The 21,809-nt window shown below is 38.3% G+C and overlaps 1 protein-coding gene across 1 annotated transcript in view; it reads right to left on the bottom strand.

Annotated features, from left to right (window-relative positions):
- The window catches only part of lrpprc (leucine-rich pentatricopeptide repeat containing), a 143,150-nt gene that overhangs the window by 72,524 nt on the left and 48,817 nt on the right, over positions 1 to 21,809 (bottom strand). The window contains exons 11-14 of the mRNA XM_043695628.1: positions 21,506 to 21,613; positions 6,888 to 7,006; positions 4,934 to 5,027; positions 4,270 to 4,339 (exon numbers count right to left, since the gene is read on the bottom strand). Coding sequence (XP_043551563.1) covers positions 4,270 to 4,339; positions 4,934 to 5,027; positions 6,888 to 7,006; positions 21,506 to 21,613 — 391 coding nt within the window. The remainder of the gene's footprint in view (positions 1 to 4,269; positions 4,340 to 4,933; positions 5,028 to 6,887; positions 7,007 to 21,505; positions 21,614 to 21,809) is intronic.

Here is a 21,809-nt window from a genome sequence, read left to right on the forward strand (position 1 = left end):
TGACACTCAAGAACCTATTTCAGTCTTAAATATACTCATGACCTGGCCTCCACAGCCTTCTGTGGCAATGAATTTCATAGATTCACAACTCTCTGGCTGAAAAGTTTCTCCTTGTCTCCATTCTAAATGGTCTTCCCTTTACTCTAAGGCTATGCCCTCCGGTTCTAGTCTCTCCGACCAATGGAAACATCTTTTCAACATCTATCCTGACCAATCAGTATCTTTCAGTTAGATACCCCTCATGCTTCCAAATTCCATCGAGTATAAACCCAGAGTCCTCAAAACATTTCTCAGAGCTTAAGCTTTTCATTCCTGGGACTATTCTTGTGAACCTCCTCTGAACATATTCCAGGAGCAATACATCCTTCTTGAGATATGGGGCGCAAAACTGTGCACAATACTCCAAATTGGGCAAGGTAAGTAAGGCAAGGGACCACCTGATGAACTGTAAAACCCTGGGAAGCACACAAGATCAGCAAGACTTTGGTGTGCATGTTCACCAATCTATCAAGGTCGCATGGGTTAAGGTGGTATATGGAAGACTTGCTTTTATTAGCTAAGGCAGACTTTCAGAGCAGGAAGGTTATGCGAGGACTGCATAAAAACATTGGATAGGCCCAGCTCGTGCACAGTTCTGGAATCCACATTATGGGAGGGATGTGATGCAACTAGAGAAGATGGTGAGTAAATTTACCACGATATTACCTATAAGGTTTAGGTTTGCATAGATGGGTTCTTTCCCTTGGAGGAGAGGCAACTGAGAGGTACATCATTGACATATATGAAATTGTGAGGGGCATAGACAGGAAGGAATATTACCCTTTCACAGAGTATTAAATGACCAGAGGCCATAGATTTAAAATAAGGGGTGGGGAGTTTAGAGGAGATATCAAGAAAAATCAGAAAGATGTTGTGAAACTTGAAAGGGTTCAGAAAAGATTTACAATGATGTTGCCAGGGTAGGAGGATTTGAGCTATAGGGAGAGGCCGAACAGGCTGGGACTGTTTTCCCTGGAGCATCGGAGGTGAGGGGTGACCTTATAGAGATTTACAAAATTATGAGGGGCATGGATAGGGTAAATAGACAAAGTCTTTTCCCTGGGGTGGGGGAGTCCAGAACTAGAGGGCATAGGTTTAGGGTGAGAGGGGAAAGATATAAAAGAGACCTAAGGGGCAACTTTTTCACGCAGAGGGTGGTACATGTATGGAATGAGCTGCCAAAGGAAGTGGTGGAGGCTGGTACAATTGCAACAATTAAGAGGCACTTGGATGGGTATATAAGTAGGAAGGGTTTGGAGTGATATGGGCCAGGTGCTGGCAGGCGGGACTAGATTGGGTTGGGATATCTGGTCAGCATGGACGGGTTGGACCGAAGGGTCTGTTCCCATGCTGTACATCTCTATGACTCCATGACTCTAACCCAGGTGGTGGGAATCTGAAACTCAGCGCCTGTAAGGATCGTAGAGGCAGAAACCCTCATAACATTTTAGTAGTATTCAGATGCAGACTTGCGATGCCAAGGCATAAAAATGCCATGGCTGAAAAATGGAATTAGAATAGTTAGGCAGCTATTTTTAACTAGCACACATGGGCCTTTTACTGTGCTGCAGAACAACTTTGGACCCCATACCTTCGGAAGGATGCATTGGCCCTGGAGAGGGTCCAGAGGAGGTTCATGAGAATTATCCCAGGAATGAAAGGTTAACACATGAAAAATGTTTGAGGACTCAGGGATTATACTTGAAGTTTGGATGAGGGGAGATCTGATTGAAACTTACAGAACACTGGACGGTTTGGACAGAGTGGACGTTGGGAAGATTTTCATTGACAGGAGAGACGAGGATTCGAGGGCACAGCCTCAGAGTAAACGGAAGATCCTTTAGAACAGTGATTAGAAGAAACTTCTTTCCCAGAGAGTAGTGAATCTGTGGAATGCATTGCCACAGAGGGCTGTGGAAGCCAGGTCATTGAGTATATTTAAGACTGAGATAGATAAGTTCTTGTTTGTCAAGGAGATCAAAGGTTACAGGATGAAGGCAGGGGAATGGGGGTGAAAAACTTTTCAGCCTTGATTGAATAGCAGATCGGACTCAGAGGGCCAGATGGCCTAATTTGTGCTCCTTTGGTGTGTCTCTAAGACACGAACCAGTTGAGCTCAAACTGCTCTAGTTAATACTGGTTACCATATTTCCAAATACCACTTAATTGTTCCTTACCATTTTCATTCAATCAATTTTGAATTTAACCAAAGGTAAAATTTGATCGCTCTGCAGTTTGGCAGCAAAACAGAAGTGAGTGCAAATTCACATCCTTCAAAGGCCTTTTATAAATATGCACTTGAAACAAAAACCTTGAATACCCATGAGACAGAACCCTTACTTAATAATTGCAAGCATGTGTGTTCTTTATTTATGTTAAATTTGTTTTTTAATCCTCTGAAATGCAAATGAGAATAAGTCACACATTTCCAATCTGTGCCCCTGTTCTAAAATTAAATGGGAACGCTTAGTATTCAAACAGAAAGGCATATACTTTAATGCAACCAACGCACTGCAGTACAAAACTATTAAAGATATATTTGCAAAGGCAAAGTTTTGTTGATTAATTAAAATGCTTGTTACATTGAACATTGCATTTAAGATGACAGTGCAGCCAATTATAGCTCATTTGTAAAAAAACTGCAAACCTTAGTTTTAACTATTTTCCAGAATCTCCTAAATCATAAGCATATAATCTGACATAAGCATAGTATGTTTTTACTTTAAAGGGAAGTGGCAGTGGGTAAAGGGAAGACCCTTGAGAACAGTTAGAAGAAACTTCTTTACCAGAGAGTAGTGAATTTGTGGAATCCATTGCCACAGAGAGCTGTGGAAGCCAGGTCATTGCCATTATTTTGTGTAATTCCTGACTGATAAAATTTGCCAGGTTGTTCCGAATATACAAGGAGAAAGAGAGGACTGCAGATGCTGCAGACCAGAGCCAAGAGTGTGGTGCTGGACAAGCACAGCAGGTCAGAGGAGCAGGAGAATCAATATTTTGGGCATAAACCCTTTGTCAGAAATAGATGTCGATTCTCCTGCTCCTCGGATGCTGCCTGACCTGCTGTGCTTTTCCAGCACCACACTTTCAAGTTTGAAATATACACAGAATAAATTTATGTCTTCTGGAGCACGTACAATTCAACTGAATGCCCCAGGCCGATGTAGCTCTCTCATTCCTGGTCACTCTCCTAAAGATCTAATTCACCTACCACATTGAGAGAATGCTTTTACAATAAAAAAAAGTTCAGCTTTCAAAATAAGATGTTACATAGCTGGGATTAATCCGTTATGTCATTTTTCAAATGTTTCTCTAATCCAGCCATCTGTTTTTGCAAATTACCAGTCTTTGCTAAGCTTCCATTCCCCTCAATCTCGAATCCACTCCTATCTTTCTCATCCTTCGATTCTCCTTTTTTTCTATTACCTCAGACATGATATATCATCAGTCCTTGAACTCTCTGCAGTCTTTTGGTACTGCAAATAACCCATCCACCTCCAACATCTCTCCACCATTATTCAGATCAATAGGTTACTTGAATACAGCCATATCATCTCAGGCAATGGCCCTCTTACAACCCACATCACCACACTGGATGATTCCAAAGAAGCTACCCCTGGGCCTTTTCTTCAGATCTTCAGGATACCACCCAATGTTTAAGTTGACTCTTGTTTTTCTTTCAGAGCACTCTGAAGCTTCCTAACCCGCATTTGTGGCAGAGATGTTTCACTCAGTTAGATTATCTGCAATTTGTTGCTCAGTTAACCCGAACAGGCATTCAACTTCATTAGTACCTATCTCCGGCATGGGTTATTCAGAGCCTGTTTTACAGAAGATGAAGTCGATTTTGCAAGAATGCTATCGAGCACAATATTGTCTGATTCAAAGTTAGTTTGGTTGGTAGCATATACAATAAGAATACACACATGTGGACAAGATATGTATTTGTGATTGAAGAGATTGGAAAGATTCAAGAGCTTGATCGATCTATTTTGTCAGTAACGTGTTTCATGTTGGTATAGAAAATAAAAAATGCAATAATGTCACAGGTTGAAGCATATTTATCATTTCGAATATTTGAATGACCAAACATTAAAAAATTTAACATAAATATTTGTGCTTCATTGGAGTATGGTATTGTACATGCTGGATCAATTATATTCATAATATACAGTATTATGGGCTCCCAAACAATTCATATTCATTTTTTTGAAAATGTTATGAACTTACCTTTTGAATCCCAAAATAAGACTGCCCCTGAAACTGCTCAAATCCACTGCTGGGTTTTCTGGTAATGATACTACCAAGAGAAAAATATATATTGTGAATTTAGAATATTACAAAGTGAAACAGCAACACCACCATAGAATAATACTCTATTCGTTGTTTTCAACGCTCCTAATATATTGATGATGATCAGATGATAAGGATAGAAGTCGCATGAGAAGCCGAGCAGAAAGTTAGAAATTTGTAGCAACTGGTCATAGATGCTATATATGTAAGATCAATAACTTATATTGATAGAATTAAGCTTATTTAACATTACATCAAAAACATCAGTTTTTGTATAATTCAGTACTTTTTAAAAAATTGATAACATTCATAACATATCATGTATACCAATTCTTACATTATTTCTTACTTTGTATTTACATTTTATGATAAAATTTTTGAAGCTGCATTTCCTCAAATTTCCTGCTGTTATTGCAACTCCATCAAAAATGCTGAAGAAATCCCAGCCAAACAAAAGCAGCTTTAAGGAAATTTTTGATGTTGTGTTTAAGATAAAGCTTTTTTAAAAAGAAAAGCAAGATCAACATACCACAAATTGTTTAACAATTTTTAAAATCCGATCTGGTAAAATACAGATTATGTAGAATGTTATAATACTTACACATAGAATAAACCTTGTCCAAATGTCCATTTAAAGCTTCTGTTCTGAGTTCAGAGGCATAAAATCCAACTGTGTTGACCAGACATCCATTTTCCTTCATAAATAAAGCATCCATCATGTCTCCACATTTCCCATTCTTTAGCTGACAACATCGACTTCAACTAATTAATTAAGCAAATTTCTGTTATGCAAGAGGCACTCATTTAAAAGTCTTGCTAATGTGCCAAAGCTTGTGTTTTAAGTATCAACCCAACAATTCCAAAACACATTCTTTATGCGGTTACATGCATTTAGTACCAGCATTGCAACTTAATCTTGGTTTTTTTAAACAAATTTTAACTGTTTAATACAATCAAATTCAGACAAACAGCTGCACATCAAGTTAATGAATGAAATGAAAAAGAATGATTCAGAAGCACTCCCTGATGATAGATCAAAATATTCCATATATGTTACTAATTTATAATCTTAGTCAATTCTTACTGCCATGTTTCTGTAGGCAAGTTAGATTGTGAGGAACTAATTGTATCCTGTCATTTAGCCTAGTTATTGATATATTTATAGATTATACAGACAGCTGATTTGTGGATAATGGTTCACCAACATTTTTGTGAATCAAAACGTGTTACCAGTAGTATTATACAAGTCACAGTTTCAGATCCTTTGCTGTTTATAGTATGTATTAATTACTTAGACTTTAATGCAGGAGGCATAATTCGGGAATTTCCAGACCAAAATTGTCGACTGCTGCAACATATCAACAGTTTGCTTGAGTGGGCAGAAATTGGCAAATGGAATTCAACCTAGGACAGCGAGTGGTTACGCATTTGGAATGGACAAACAAACACGGAATAACCAATAGGGAGGGTACTGAGAAGGGGAGAAAAAAGCAATCAACTCGAGTCCTTCATGTCCACAGGTTCCTGAAGGTGGCAGGATATATGAGGTATTAAAGAAAGCATATGGGGATTCTCTTCTTTATTGGGAGAGCTATTCAATAAAAGAAAAGCAGGATGTGATGCTGGAATTACACAAGCCTCAGATGAAGCCTCAGCTGGAGCTTTGAATACGGTTCTGACCACCACAATACAGGAAGGACATAATTGCTCTAGAGAACACACGAGATTTACCAAAAATATTACCAGGCTTGCAAAGTGCAGGTATGAGCAAAAGGTTGGAAAGGCTATGGATGCTTTGCTTTCAAAGGAGTCTGGGGAGCAATTAAATGGAGGGATGCAAACTAATGAAGGGCTGGAAAAAGTGGACAGAGATGGTTTCCCCTAGTGGAGAGATCATTTAGAGGAAGCACAGATAAGGTGATTGGTGGAAGGATTAGAAACATCAGGATTGGTTTTTCCCCCAGAGGGTAGCGGACATCTGGAATTCACTGCCCACGTTTGGGAGTTGAGGCAGAAACCCTGAACTCATTAAATAGGAACTTGGATCTGCACCTGAGGGAATGTAATCGACAAGGCTACAGACAAGGTACTGGAAAGATCATTTATTCAGCCAGTGCAGACAAATTCAGTCCTGAATTGGTTCTTTCTGTGCTGTAACTGTTCTTTGGTCATATAAATCACAGAATGGTTATAGTGCCTTTCAACTCATTCCACTTATAACAGTTCTCTGTCAGAAGTACAAAGTGAATTCCACTCCTGTCTTTTCCCTAGTGACCAAGCAACCTTTTTTAAAATCTTCACAAACATCAAATTAATTTTGAAAACCATGATTGCACCTGCCTCCACCACACTCAGGCAGTGCATTTCCATTACTAACCACTCGATACAAAGGCATTTCCTAATGTCATCCTTGTTTCTTTAGACAATCACTAACAATTTACAATTTTAGTGGAAGCAAGCTCATATGAAGTGAGCTTGCCTCAGGATATTTTAACTTCCCTAAGGTTACATATGATGTAAGTTATTGCTGATTAAGAGATATTGTTAATACAAACCTCAAGCTGGATACGAGCTGTCTCAATGCTGTCAAATGCCGACTGCACATAATTTGCGTAGGTCTCTACATCAGGTTCTACTCCTAGATTCTGCATGGCCTTCAGTACTTCTACGATCCCTGAAAATTAATAGCCATTTGTAAATCGAAATATTAGCTGTGAATACATCTGACTGGGGCTTATTAAATAATTTTCATCTCTACCTCCTTCGAAATATTCAAGTCCATCACCCATTATTTTCACAAATTATTTTACTTGCAACACAACAGTGGGAGTTTTAATGGAAAAGTTCAAACCAAATTTGAAACCTCCAGTTCCATTTCAAATAGACATGAATGCATTGTTGCAAGGCTTGATTTCTATTTACAATGAAGGGGTTTAAGCATGGTGAACATACAATCGTGTCAAATTTTGTCGTAGTTGTCCACCTCCAAGTGGTGAGCATAAAAATTTATTAGAATTTGGATGCTACCAATCGTGATTAACAATTGCAAAGAAAACTGACAAATTTGACATACATCACCAAATTTGATGGCATCAATAAATTGAGAAATTAGCCATGTGCTGACAAAATGAATTACATAAAAAGTACCTTCAACATATCTCAATAGTCCTCAAGAAATCATGTGCAACAAAAGATTACCTCCCCAGCAATGCCCAGATAGCATGAAAAAAAAATTAAAATGAATTAAAATGTCAATGGACAAAATGTTAACAAATGAAACTGAATGCAAGCCAAAACAAAATGCAACCAAATAGGACAGAAAAATTGTTTCAAATGAAAACAGTTATAAAATGTTTTCAAAGCCATGAAGTACTTGGAAAATGATTTGGTGCACAGTATTTGAATATTGCTGCATATTGAATATTTTCATTTTACACTCATTAGGACAAATGCACAAATACTTGCTGTGACTGTTTGAAAATTGATGAAACATCTCCAAACGTTTGAACATTTAAATAAGCTGCTTCATATTGCTACTGTGCAGTGGCCACATGAGTGGTATTTTCCATGAACAGGATGCTGCCATCAACCCAAAAAGATATTTTGCATACCACTTAATAAGGAAATGTTACAAATAAAGTTCAGTAAAAGTGTGATGCACATCCAAGCAACTGACTGATTGAATCAAACAACTTGCTTCTTCAGTTGTTCATAATAATCCAGGCTTACAAAATCAAAACAGAACATCAACTGTTAGGCACAATTTTGCAACTGCCAGCATATACTGACCAACCCAGGCATACTAACAGCCAAATTACCAATACATTTTTGATAATCTACTGACAATTGCAAGTAGTGTCATACATTCAGACACAGGGATCTAGTCTCTGCAAACAAATATGTGAAATCTGCACGTTTTTTTTATTAGCTGGGAGGCTGGGAAGCCTGTAATTCGACAAACCTCCACCAAGGCAATGCCTCAGCCAGTGTTAACTTGCTCACCAATCAACATGCTTTTGTCCCGAGTTTAACATACCTCAAAGTTGGCCTGTTTCTAATTTGTCTTTATAAGTGCTGGATGAAAAAGTTCAGCAACACTTCAAAAGTGGAATGAAGTGCTGTATTATGCAAGATGCAACAAATAAGGTACAATCTAGATTAGTGATGCCGGTTGAGAGATAAATATCAACCAGGTCACCAAGACCTTTATGTGTCTTGCTGGAAAAACAGCATGGGTTGCTATACCTCTCCTAAGTGAAGATACAGACTGTGGTCCAATGTTTCATCTAAACCTAACAAAGTTAAAAACGAAGTTAAAAGACATCGTATAAATGTAACTTAGGAAATCCATTATTTGCAGCAATACTCAAAAAAAACCTTTCTAGTCAGTACAGTCAAGATCAAGTTAATGGATGCCACTCTCAAACTGTTAAGCACTGCCATCAAGACTTGCCATGAATGCTATGCCCAGTTCTACATAAAATGCCAAAGGCCAGAGACCCACAACATTAATCTGCAGTTTTAAAAGACTGATCTTTGAATTTGACAATGAAAGTCTTGAAAGAAAGCAACAGAGTGAAACTCAGACATTCAAGACAATAAACAGAATAAAATAGGTAAATCTGGACCATAATCTCAACTAAATCATAGTAGAAGAACACGGTGTCACAGGTTCAAACAAGCAGCAAGATCAGAAATGCTGTGTTTCTCGTTGCAAGTAATCAGTTCGTGGATCTGGCTTCGAGTTTGTCATGCAAGTTAAACCAAAGGTTAACAAAAGCAACATTTGGGTAAGGTACTAGGCTATCAAGTGGGAAAAAAGATGGAGGAGTTTTGATGGCCGTAATAATGTTTCAGCTCTAATTTCTGACCTTGGAAATATTTGCAGATCAGGAGTGCCAATCTCAAATTATATTGTCTACAAATATTAAAAAATGAACAATTTGGGTTAATAATAACTTTACATTTTCCTGAGCACCCTGTTTCTTTTTGGGCAAGAATACCTTTTATTGAGCTGAATAAATGTTTTTATTCAGAATGGTGAGGTACCCAATTTCAAACGAAATTGTAAATCAACAGGTCAAGAGAATTTAAAACACACTTTAACTGCCACTGCCCAATCTGTTCTGAACCAGCTTTGAAACAAATTTTCTGAGAATTAGCGGTATATAAAATGTCTGCTTTATCTATTGTCTCAGCTCAGAATCAAGCCCTCTTCCATATTTCACCTCTAACTCCTTATTACTCAGTGACAAGAGAGAAAAACAATCGCAATTCAAAAATATACAGGACAATTAAAGCTGCCTTCAATTTTAAATGCTATTTTCAATTTAACTGGAAAGATGACTTCAAACACAACAAAACTTTACAGCTCTCCTTCCTCTTAAATCACATCAGAAGCAAATGTAACAATTCTGTTATTAGGAATGGACTTGTCAGCTTATGCGACATCTTGAAGTAAGGCAGCATATGCTGTTCACAGCTCATCAGCTACCTCTGTCAGTTATTTGTAAATGTAAAATTTGCTTAAAGCTCTTCTAGCCTGAAGTGCCACCTTTAGAAAGTAAAGTAGCCTTCAATATTTTATGCAGTGCGCTACATTGCTGATAATCCAAAGTGATTTCCCTTTGAGCACAAATGTCTATGTGGGGCTAAGTCACTCTAAATTAAAGTCACAACACTTTTTTCCTATTTTGCCCCAGAACAACTTCATATTTATTTTTGCATTTATGCATTACTATATTTTGTGTGGGCAGGAAATGGAACAGTAAAAACGTTAAGGTGAATGAGCACATGCTTGCAGAGTATTTTGTACTTGAAAGATTACTTGTCAAATTAGTAAAGAAGGGCCACTAAGGCGATATTTACTAATGACCTATCTACATAAATATACCACCAATTTTAAGCTGTGAACCTGGATTGCTTTATATAGCAACAACAGATGTTTTGGTATTGATTGAAGCCCAAATGGCTATTCAGGCTGGTGTGCTCTGGATTCAAACAATTCAATCTTTTTATATCTTGAGGTCTGCACGCTCCTCATGGTTACAAAAATTGCATTGCACTATTGTGCAATTTATGAATTCAAGTTCTGCTTTATGGCCTCTCTCTCTAGCTGAAAAATACTTTTACATATATATGTAGATCAGTGTTTCATTCTTGTTTTGCCATTGAAAACAATTATGTTCAAGTTCCCTCATAATTTACATCAGCAGCCAAAATCTTGAAATTCCGAGGCAGATCTTATTTGCTAAAGAAGAATGTTTATATCATGTTAAAAAAAATTTGTCAGCTGCAGTTACATTCACTCAGCTGCCACTCAATGTTTCCACTTAATCTAAAAGTAATGACGTGACAGTTTATTTGCAAAGAACTTCTCCATCTAATGAAAAACTGCTGCTAATTAGCAGTACACAAACAATTAAGTCAGTAACCTCTGTCGATAATGACGCTCATAACTACAACTACAGAACAGATGCAGGATTACTAATCACTGTCTAAGAGGGAATTAAAAAAAGACCTTTTCACAGACTCAAAGCTCGTTCAAAACAGAAGCCAGTCAATTAAATTTTATTTAAGACCTTGTAAACAAAAAAAAATCCAGACAACTTCATAATGCACACAAATTATTTCTACAGTAACATGAGGACATGCAACAAACCAGAATATGAATTGAAACTGCAGTGCTTGGAAGAAAAACATCTCCAAACTGAAATGCCCTTATTCAAGCATCACTCCTCCCTCCTGGAAAGAGAAAAATTACTTCATGTGTAGAACCTGTGAAGTAAAATTTATTAATTTCACAGTAGTTTCCAGAGCTATAATTTTACTGACTTGTTAAAAATCATTTCAATGAGCACTGTATGGTATTTGTGCACAATACACTGGTTATGAAATAGTTCAACCATAACATTACCATGCACACAATTCTTTTCATAATACTTGGGCTATTTAAACCTTTCTTAGATTAAGTCAGTTTTTCAACAAACACATTAGACCAGGTTTATGAAAATTGCTAAATTACATCTGCACCAAATTGGGAAGATTGTAAGGACGCTGAGCGAGCTATACCGACCTTACATTTAATTCTAATGCATGCTTGATACAATTGGTATCACAAATCTGCTCATTTCATCCTAATACTTGAATTTATACATTCCATTCATCTCAGCTGATCCCAATGACCCTGAATAACCCACCCAAACAGAAATCAAATCTTCATCCAGGTTGGCAATTTCAGCAACTTGTTAACAAACACTCAATAAGCTACACAAATACTTGTTTTGTCAAAATTGAACATTTTAGTTATCCTAATTCTAAATTATTTTCAAAATATTTAGTTCATTCATTGCTGTCACTGCAATTTCTTCAAATTGTATGGATGACTAAGTAAAATTTCCATGCAATTAGCACATGGTGAAAATACTCTGTAATGTTACCCCTTTCCAAATTTCGGATTGTAAATGGGAAAAAAAACAAATCTGAAGAACAGAATCATTGAGTCATTTTTGGCACACGAGCCAGCCATTTGACTTATCGAATCCATACCAGTTTGCCCTTGAAAAATAAGCCCCACTCCTCTGCCTGGTCCCAACTGCTCTACAAGTTTATTTTCTTCAAGTGCTCATCCAATTTCCTCCAGAAATTGATTGTTTCTATATTCATCATTCTACAAGCAGCAAATTCCAGGTTACCACCATTCACGTACAAGCAAGACAAATGTTGAGAAGCAGTAATCTGAGCAAATTCAGGTTGAAAATTATGTCACAAGCCAGGTCCTCGTACAACAGCAAAATGCATCCAGTAAATGGAATTTTTCTTGAAAGCATAACTGCTATTAACACATTAAATAGGCCTTGTGACAACCATGTCACAAATAATGCATTTAAATCAAGCAGGCTACGCAGTCCAAACTTCAGACAATTCTGTCCAACTCATTTCTTTCAATTATAAAGAAAATCTGCAGATATTCTGACATAAAAAATGCAATACTTTCTATCCCTCAATATATGTCATTTCTTAGCTTCCTTTACATGAGAAAGTAAGCAGGTGAACTGCCCCCAATTCAACACCTCAGAACTTGGGCACTCTCCAAAGCGAAGACTTAATTTGGAAGACCAAGGTGCAAGAACATATTGAGGTAGACCACCAGACTCAACTAGAATGATATTCTTGGAGCAAACAACGAAGTTTTAAAAAGCAAAATAAATTTTCAAAAAGGTTTTTCTGCGTTTTCTTGACTACGTTAAATGTAACATGCAGCCTAAAAGATTTCAGCTGCTTCATCAATGACCATTATCATATTACACAAAAGAATAATAAACCAGTGACAACTTGCTGCAAAATAACCCCAAAGTTTGGAAATATTAAAATCAGTTCATTATAAAAATGCAGTTCATGAAACTATAATCAGATGCAAATATATTGATTCCCAAATAAGTGGGATTCTAAAGATTGTCAGTGGGATACAAATCAGCAGGTTGGTGAGGAAACATTGCACATGATCAATGCAACAAGTCAAGATAGCAATGCCGATATTGGTTTAAATACCATTTTTCCAAATGCATCGCATTGGTAAACAGATTCTACACATCAACCTGAAGACAACATTTAACATTCATTGCTTCCAGCTCTACTCTACTTAACTGACACTTCCATCTCTGGTCAAATATCTATCCATGACAGGCGGTTTTGTTCTTGGCTGTTGTCACAATAATAATAAAAATGTTATTTAAAAAGCAGAATTTTGGTTGAACATCTAGTAGTTTGAACAGCAGAGACCAACATTTTTTCTGATTCTTTGTAAGCTATTACTTCCCATTTAATATATTTCGTGATGAGTATTTTCAAAAAAAATGATTTATCAAATGTTCAAGGCTAAGTGCTGCTTCTTTTTTTCACATTTTATAATTCTGACAAGCATTGGAACAGATGTGCCTTCAACTAACAGTGGTGAAAAGCAGGTATGGGAAGAAATGACAGTTAAATTAAATAACAAAGAGCTGGAAGCAACAAGCTTTCATATTTTCTTTGTCTGATGTACAGTGTCTAGGCTGAGACATGCGATACACTTCATAATATTTACTTTTGAGCTTTACAGTCTCTGAACAGACATAAAATGTGGATGACAAAATAAAGTCAAAATTGGCTAAATCTGTATTTTACAACTGAAATATAAAATTGACATTTTTCAAAAAGATATAAGTTCATAAAGATGTTGAACCCCAAGATAATTTAGTTTCACAAGACAATGTTACCAAAAAATCCTTCCTTGAATGTATGAGTGACATTGAATTGCTATGAAATACAATTTTCTAAGAAATATTAAAGCACCTGAAGATGACTTACAGTCACATTAGGGAACTGGTGGTCAGAAGTAAATATGGGTTCCTCAAATATGCATGAGAATAATTTCATCAATTAAAATAAAGAATGGTGGAAACGCTAAATGGTGACTGCTTGTCAGTATTTATAGCAAAGGAAGAGAACATTATGTCAGTTGAGCACAATTGCAATCATTTATTTGTTATGAAAAAATTGATCAAATTCAAATTTGGAATTCTGCAATCTATACGAGCATTTAAAATTACTGGATTATAATAAAGGTGGTCTGATATCGACAAACAACTAGTTCATGTGCATGCTGGTTCTTGGCAATTGAGGTCCGAATGGATTGGATATCTGCTGCCTTTGAAGCATTCAGAGGGAACAATCATTTTGTTCAGTTCGCATCTAATACAAGATTTTGCACAATGACACAAAGAACAGAAGATCGAATGATTACATGATTTGGAAATAATCCAGAAACAGAAACAGGTGTCAATTCAGTGGAAGGATTAACAACAACAAAATGAGGATGAACACATTTTTAGTAGGTTTGGCTATTACTGCAGAATACAGAATTTGAAAGAAGTAATGTCTGAATGAATCCAAGGAATGCCTAAAGAACAGTTAATGTGTGCTTCTGGTGTGAACTGGAGTATCATTATGCAGGAAATTGTGCAGAGCAAGGGCCTTGAAATGACAAAGAGAATTGGGAAGAACAGGTCAAAGTTAAAGATGAAACCAAAGAAATTATACATTTACAAAAAGAGTTATAGTCCTGTGACAAATGTCAATATAGAGGATTCCTTCAAGTGTACAACATGAGATACATTACATAGAACATTACAGCGCAGTACAGGCCCTTCGGCCCTCGAAGTTGCGCCGCCCTGTCATACTAATCTGAAGCCCATCGATCTACACTATCCCATTTACATCCATATGCCTGTCCAATGAAGACTTAAATGCACTTAAACATGGCGAATCTACTACCATTGCAGGCAAAGCATTCCATACCCTTACTACTCTGAGTAAGGAAACTACCTCTGACATCTGTCTTATTCCTACCTCCCCTCACTTTAAAGCTGTGTCCCCTCGTGTTTGCCTTCCCCATGCTTGGAAAAAGGCTCTCCCTGTCCACCCTATCTAACCCTCTGATTATCTTGTACGTCTCTATTAAGTCACCTCTCAACCTTCTTCCCTCTAATGAGAACAGCCTCAAGGCCTTCAGCCTTTCCACGTAAGACATTCCCTCCATAACAGGCAACATCCTAATAAATCTCCTCTGCACCCTCGCCAAAGCTTCAACATCCTTCTTATAATGCGGTGACCAGAACTGTACACAATACTCCAAGTGTGGCCACACCAGAGCTTTGTACAGCTGCAGCATAACCTCCTGGTTCTGGAACTCAATCCCTCTATTAATAAAGGCCAAAGCACTCTATGCCTTATTAACAACCCTGTCCATCTGGGTGGCAACTTTCAGGGATCTGTGCACATGGGCACAGAGATCCCTCTGCTCATCCACACTCCCTAGAATCCTACCATTAGCCCAGTACTCCGCATTCCGATTACTCCGTCCAAAGTGTATCACCTCACACTTGTCCACATTAAACTCCATTTGCCACCTCTCAGCCCAGTTCTGCATCCTATCTATGTCTCTGCAGCCTACTACATCCTTCCTCACTATCCACAACTCCACCTACCTTAGTATCGTCCGCAAATTTGCTAACCCACCCTTCTATGCCCTCATCCAGGTCATTTATAAAAATGACGAACAGCAGTGGACCTAACACTGACCCTTGTGGTACGCCGCTAGTAACTGGACACCAAGATGAACATGTTCCATCAACTACAACTCTGTTTTCTTTCAGTAAGCCAATTACTTATCCAAACTGCTATGTCTCCCACAATCCCATTCCTCCGCATTTTGTATAATAGCCTACTGTGGGGATCCTTATCGAACACCTTGCTGAAATCCATATACACCACATCAACTGATTTACTCTCATCTACCCGTTTGGTCACTTTGTCAAAAAAGTCAATAAGATTCGTTAGGCACAACCTACCCTTCACAAAATCGTGTTGACTGTCCCTGGTCAGATTATTCTTTACTAGATGGCTACAAATCCTATCTTTTATAACCTTTTCCAACACTTTACCAACAACTGAAGTGAGACTCACTGGTCTGTAATTACCAGGGTTGTCTCTACTACCCTTTTTGAACAGGGGAACCACATTTGCTATCCTCCAGTCCTCAGGCACTATTCCTGCAGACAATGATGATTTGAAGATCAATGCCAAAGGCTCGGCAATCTCTTTCCTTGCTTCCAAGAGGATCCTAGGATAGATCCCACCTGGCCCAGGGGACTTGTCTATCTTCACATTCTGTAATAATTTCAATACCTCTTCAATTCCAATACCTCTCCAAAACCTCTACATTGTACTTCAACAGTAAGTTAAAAAAGATTGATTAGAATGATATCTTAATTCACTAAGTCGTGACAGTCAATACAAGGATAAGGAATATAGAATTATGAAAACACAGGGAGGAATGAGAAAAATTCCATCAAAATCTGGGAGAAGTTATTTGATCATTACCGATGCAGTCTCCCGTGAAGTATGTGCTGTTGAGTAAACCATCTTAAGGCACAAAATAAACTTGACACAAAGTGTGATAAATATTTTTGGCAAGAAAAGTGGATTTGCACCCTACCTGGTCAGTAACTAGTTATGGCCCCTTAACAATAACCAATACAAACAAGGAGCAGGGGGTTGGCCATTCAGTCTATCAAGCCCTCTTCGTCGTTCAATAAGGTCATGGCTCTAAATTTAAATTCGTATTCCTGCTCTCCCAAACTGGCAGGGAATTGAACTGGTAAAAGTAGAAGAGCTGCAAGGGAGACTAGAAGACAGAAGAAACAAAGGCGAGCATCTTGTGTGCCACAAACGTAGGATGATGCCATGAAGACAAAGTTAAGGGCAAACCATCTGAACATGTGTGACATTCACAACAAGATAAATAATCTAAAAGCACAAATGAAAGTATATGATTATAATTGCCATGAAAGAAGCACGGCTGTACAGTGACCAAGACTGTGAACAGAATATTCAAGGATATTTGATGCTGAGGAAGGACAGACAAGAAGGAAAAGGAGGTGGAGTTGCATGGATAATGTGAGATGGGATGGAAATGTGTTGCTGGAAAAGCGCAGCAGGTCAGGCAGCATCTAGGGAACAGGAGAATCGACGTTTCGGCCATTAGCCCTTCTTCAGGAATGAGGAAAGTTGGTCCAGCAGGCTAAGATAAAAGATAGGGAGGAGGGGTGTCGGAAATGTGATAGGTGGAAAGAGGTCAAGGTGAGGGTGATAGGTCAGACTGGGGTGGGGGCAGAGAGGTCGGGAAGAAGATTGCAGGTTAGGAAGGCGGTGCTGAATTTGATGGATTTGACTGAGACAGGCTGGGGGGAGGGGAAATGAGGAAACTGGTGAAATCCGAGTTCATCCCTTGTGGTTGGAGGGTTCCTAGCCGGAAGATGAGGCGTTCTTCCTCCAACCGTCGTTTTGTTGTGGTCTGACGATGGAGGAGTCCAAAGACCTGTATATTCTTGGTGGAGTGGGAGGGGGAATTGAAATGTTGTGCTACAGGGTGGTTGGGTTGGTTGGTCCGGGTGTCCCAGAGGTGTTCTCTGAAACGCTCCGCAAGTAGGCGGCCTGTCTCCCTAATATAGAGGAGGCCACATTGGGTGCAAAGGATGCAATAGATGATAACCCTCCAACCACAAGGGATGTCATCTTCCGGCTAGGAACCCTCCAACCACAAGGGATGAACTCGGATTTCACTAGTTTCCTCATTTCCCCTCCCCCCCCCTTGTCTCCGTCAAATCCATCGAATTCAGCACCGCCTTCCTAACCTGCAATCTTCTTCCCGACCTCTCCGCCCCCCCCCCAGTCTGACCTATCACCCTCACCTTGTCCTCTTTCCACCTATCACATTTCCGACGCCCCTCCCCCAAGTCCCTCCTCCCTATCTTTTATCTTAGCCTGCTGGACCAACTTTCCTCATTCCTGAAGAAGGGCTAATGCCCGAAACGTCGATTCTCCTGTTCCCTAGATGCTGCCTGACCTGCTGCGCTTTTCCAGCAACACATTTCCATCTCTGATCTCCAGCATCTGCAGACCTCACTTTCTCCTAATGTGAGATGGGACCAGTACCTTTTTAAGGGAGAATTGCAGATCATGTGAACAACTTGTGGTAACTGTTTGGATAGTACCATGAAATTACGAGGGGCAACAGTGGTTCATTGAAGTTATTTATATACCAAATAATGGTGGTCGTGTGGGTCTTGGGATAAATTCAAGAAATGAGAGAATCTTGTACCATATACACACAGTACCATGGATGACTTCAATCTGCAGAGAAACTGGGTGAACCAAATGCATGTTAAAGCTGTAGAAACGAGCTTCTGGAAAATATTAAGAATGGGTTCCAAGAACAGCATGTTAAAGAGTCAGCAAAGTGCGGAGCTGGACTCTGACTCTCCAGCATCCGCAGTCCTCACGATCTCTCAGCATATTGAAGAGTCAACAACAGGTCAGGCTGTTTTGGATGTAGAATTATGTAATGAAAATAGGCTAGTTACTGATCTTACTGCAATACAGTCTTCAAGGATGAAAGACTACAATGATGGAATTTTACATCAAACCTGAAAGTGAGGTAGTTCAATCTGAAGCAGAGTTAAATTTTAATTAGGAAAATTTTGTTAACATGAGGCACAAGTGAAATTATATTAAATGGCATGAGTGTATGTAGGCAGTGGACAGTCTTTAAAGAACTTTTACATGGCTGACAGCAAATAGACATTCATTCAAGGTACCAACTCAAAAAAGGTAAGTCAGATGTGCTGGCCAAAATAGTTAACAACTGGATAAAATTTAAAAAGGCTGATAATGTGATTTCAACTCCCTTTGTTTTGTGGGGATATTATAACACTGGGTGGAGAAGTTCATTGTAACTCTCTTTAGTTCGACTACTTCACTGACCACAACATAAATTTAAATGCTATATCCAGTTACTGATTTAGCCAGAGATATCTTCTCTATATTAGGTTTATACTAAAGACAATCAAGATGCTTTAATTAAGATCAAAATTATTGATTAGAAACAGGAGACTTAGAGTCATAGAGATTTACAGCATGGAAACAGACCCTTTGGTACAACTTGTTCCAAATATCCCAATCTAATCTAGTCCCAGTTGCAAGCACTATGCCCATATCTTTCTAAACACTTCTTACTCATATACTCATCCAGGTGCCTTTTAAATGTTGGAATTGTACCAGCCTCCACCACTTGCTCTGGCAGCTTATTCCCTTGGTGCCTCTTGGGTTCCTTTTATATCTTTCCCCTCTCACCCTAAACCTATGCCCTCTAGTTCTGGACTTCCTCCCCCCAGGGAAACAACCTTGTCTATTTATCCTATCCATGCCAGTCATGATTTTATAAGGTCACCCCTCAGTCTCTGACGGTCCAGGGAAAACAGCCCCAGCCTATTCAGTCTCTCCCTATAGCTCAAGTCATCCCAGCGCTGGCAACAACCTTGTAAATCTTTTCTGAACCCTTTCAAGTTTCACAACATCCTTCCAATAGGAAGGAGATCAGAATTGCACGCTGTTTGAAATATACATTATCTACCCTTCCAAAGTACCACAAAACAATCACATGCACAAACACAAAAATTCTGGTCATTTTCTTTTCTCTCTTTAAAAGCCTTTTTCAGCATCTATGGCAGGGAGTGTACAGGCCCAGTCTTCTGAGCATGTGTGGCGGCAGCAGCAGCAATTGAGATGGCTCGTTTTAGCGATCGGTGGCATCAGCAAAGGCCAGTGTGGAGCATGTCCCAAGAGGAGGCTGACAGAAATTCCAGACCACGGCCATGCCCAGGAAGACAAGATTTCAAAATCTTGACTTTTTGATTTTCATTTGGATAAGGGCTTGAAGATTTGAAGATTTTTCGTTGGGCTCTATTTCTTTTACTTCTCTTGTTATTTTAAATTCTGGTTTTGTATTTTCTATTTTAAGATGACAGTGGAGAAGAGAGACTTGGTACACCTTTCACTGTATGCCTGTACTTGAGTACACATGACAATAAAATCTAACTCCAATTCCATACTAAGTGGAAAAAAAAAGTTGCTCCGTCTGCAGAGATTCACCTTTGGAAAAAGAAATGGACAGTAATGGTTAGTTCTTGAAGGCAGAAAGGTATGGAATGTTCAGGAGACTATCAATCTGCTGTTCTGGCACGTGTAAATGTTCTAGCATTGCCAAGCATACACATTTGTCTCTGGGATCTCTGAAAACATCGCTTTCTTAGGAAACACAGTAGTGAAAATTCTTCCAGATATTTTAAGGGGACAATCGGGTTTCATTGTGGACTGACAACAAGATTTTTTCAGAAACCAAACTCCTAAACATTTTAACCTTCAACAGGCTGTTTACCAACCACTCCAAATAATATTTAAGTCGACACTGAAAGCTTACAGTGACAAATCCAGACAAGTAGTTTCCAGTAACAAACATTTGTCAAGACATGCGACTACCAACTAATGCATTGTTAAAAACATGTTTCAAAATTTTATTGACCTTAAAAAAAAGAATTCCCAGATTCTCATAGTACTTTAACTCAGAACCACAAAAAGCAGGAAATATAAAGTCATCACAGGGATATAGATTAAGTGAGTAGGCAAGGATCTGATCAGTGGAATATATGTCAGAAAACCTGAGGTTGTCCAGTTTGGCAGGAAAAATCGAAAAACTATCAGGGTACAGCTTAGAGATACAAAAGGTGCCGTGTTAGAATGCAGGTTCAGCAATAATGTGTGGACTTGTTAGACTGAGGGGCCTGTTTCCACACTGTAGGGATTCCTATCTCAAAAATTAATTAATTAATTAATTAATTAATTGAGAAAAGCAATTGAAATACTATCATTTATTGCAATGAGAGTTGAATACAAAGGTAGGGAGGCTATGTTTCAGTTGAACTGAGCACTGGTAAGACCACGTCTGGAGTACCATACACAGTATTGGTCACCTTGGTTCAAGAAAAATATAATGTTTTGGAATCAATTCAGAGATGATTTACCAGACTAAAACCTGAAATGGGCAAGTTGCTCAATCAATCAGAAAGGGCTGACCAGGTTTGGCTTGCATATACCAGAGTTTAATAGACTAAGAGATGACTTGATTGAAACGTATCCTAAGAGATCTTAACACAGGAGATCAGGAGAGACGTTTTTCTCTTGCAGGATTATCTGAAACTAAGGATCAATATTTTAAAAGTGTCCTCTATTTATCTTAAAATTCTAAACCTTCACCGAAGATCAACTAATTGAAAATTATATATCTTTCATTAAAACTTGACAGCTATCTTAAAAAGCTACAGCCTGAAATGTCCAGATGAGAATCAGACAAGAGAAATCCACCAGTCAAAACATAACCACTCATTAATTATAATTATTATTGAATGATTATGTCCCATATGGGATCAGAATTCTTCTTAAAAATAAAAACTTATTTACAAAACAAATTCAGACAGACATTAGACATAGAAGTTCCTTCGTGAATTGGAATGGGCTTAGGATTCAAGATTAGATTTCAAATTAATGCTGTTTAAATGTTAAAATACTTCTGCGAAACTGTCCTTCACATTTCGGATCAGAACACCTTCTGCATGATCATGCTGAAGTTCTCTTAGCTAACTTACATTACTCATTTAGCTTATTCATGAATCATACAACAAACATTTTGTCTTATTGAAAATAATCAGCAAACGAGAAAGTTTCAAATATCACCAACCTTGTGTGTTTTTTCCTTTCTGATGCTGGGCGAGCAGAGGCCAAAAATAATGGGGCCGAACAGATAAACCTTTCTTCTGCATGATCTTCATGAGCTCAATTGACATTTCTAGAAATATTTTTTTAAAATTTTATCATCAGAAATACTGAACAGAAAGATACGAGAATAGCAAAAAGTTGTCCGATTCCCATGATATTTGACAACAAAATACAAACTAAACTCCAAGTGTTTTCATATGCATACAGTTCTGATTGGTCTTCTACAGGATGTTGTTAAACTTGAGAGTGTGCAGCAAAGATTTACA

This window comes from Chiloscyllium plagiosum, chromosome 9 (genome assembly GCF_004010195.1).
Source record: "Chiloscyllium plagiosum isolate BGI_BamShark_2017 chromosome 9, ASM401019v2, whole genome shotgun sequence".
Lineage (NCBI taxonomy): Eukaryota > Metazoa > Chordata > Chondrichthyes > Orectolobiformes > Hemiscylliidae > Chiloscyllium > Chiloscyllium plagiosum.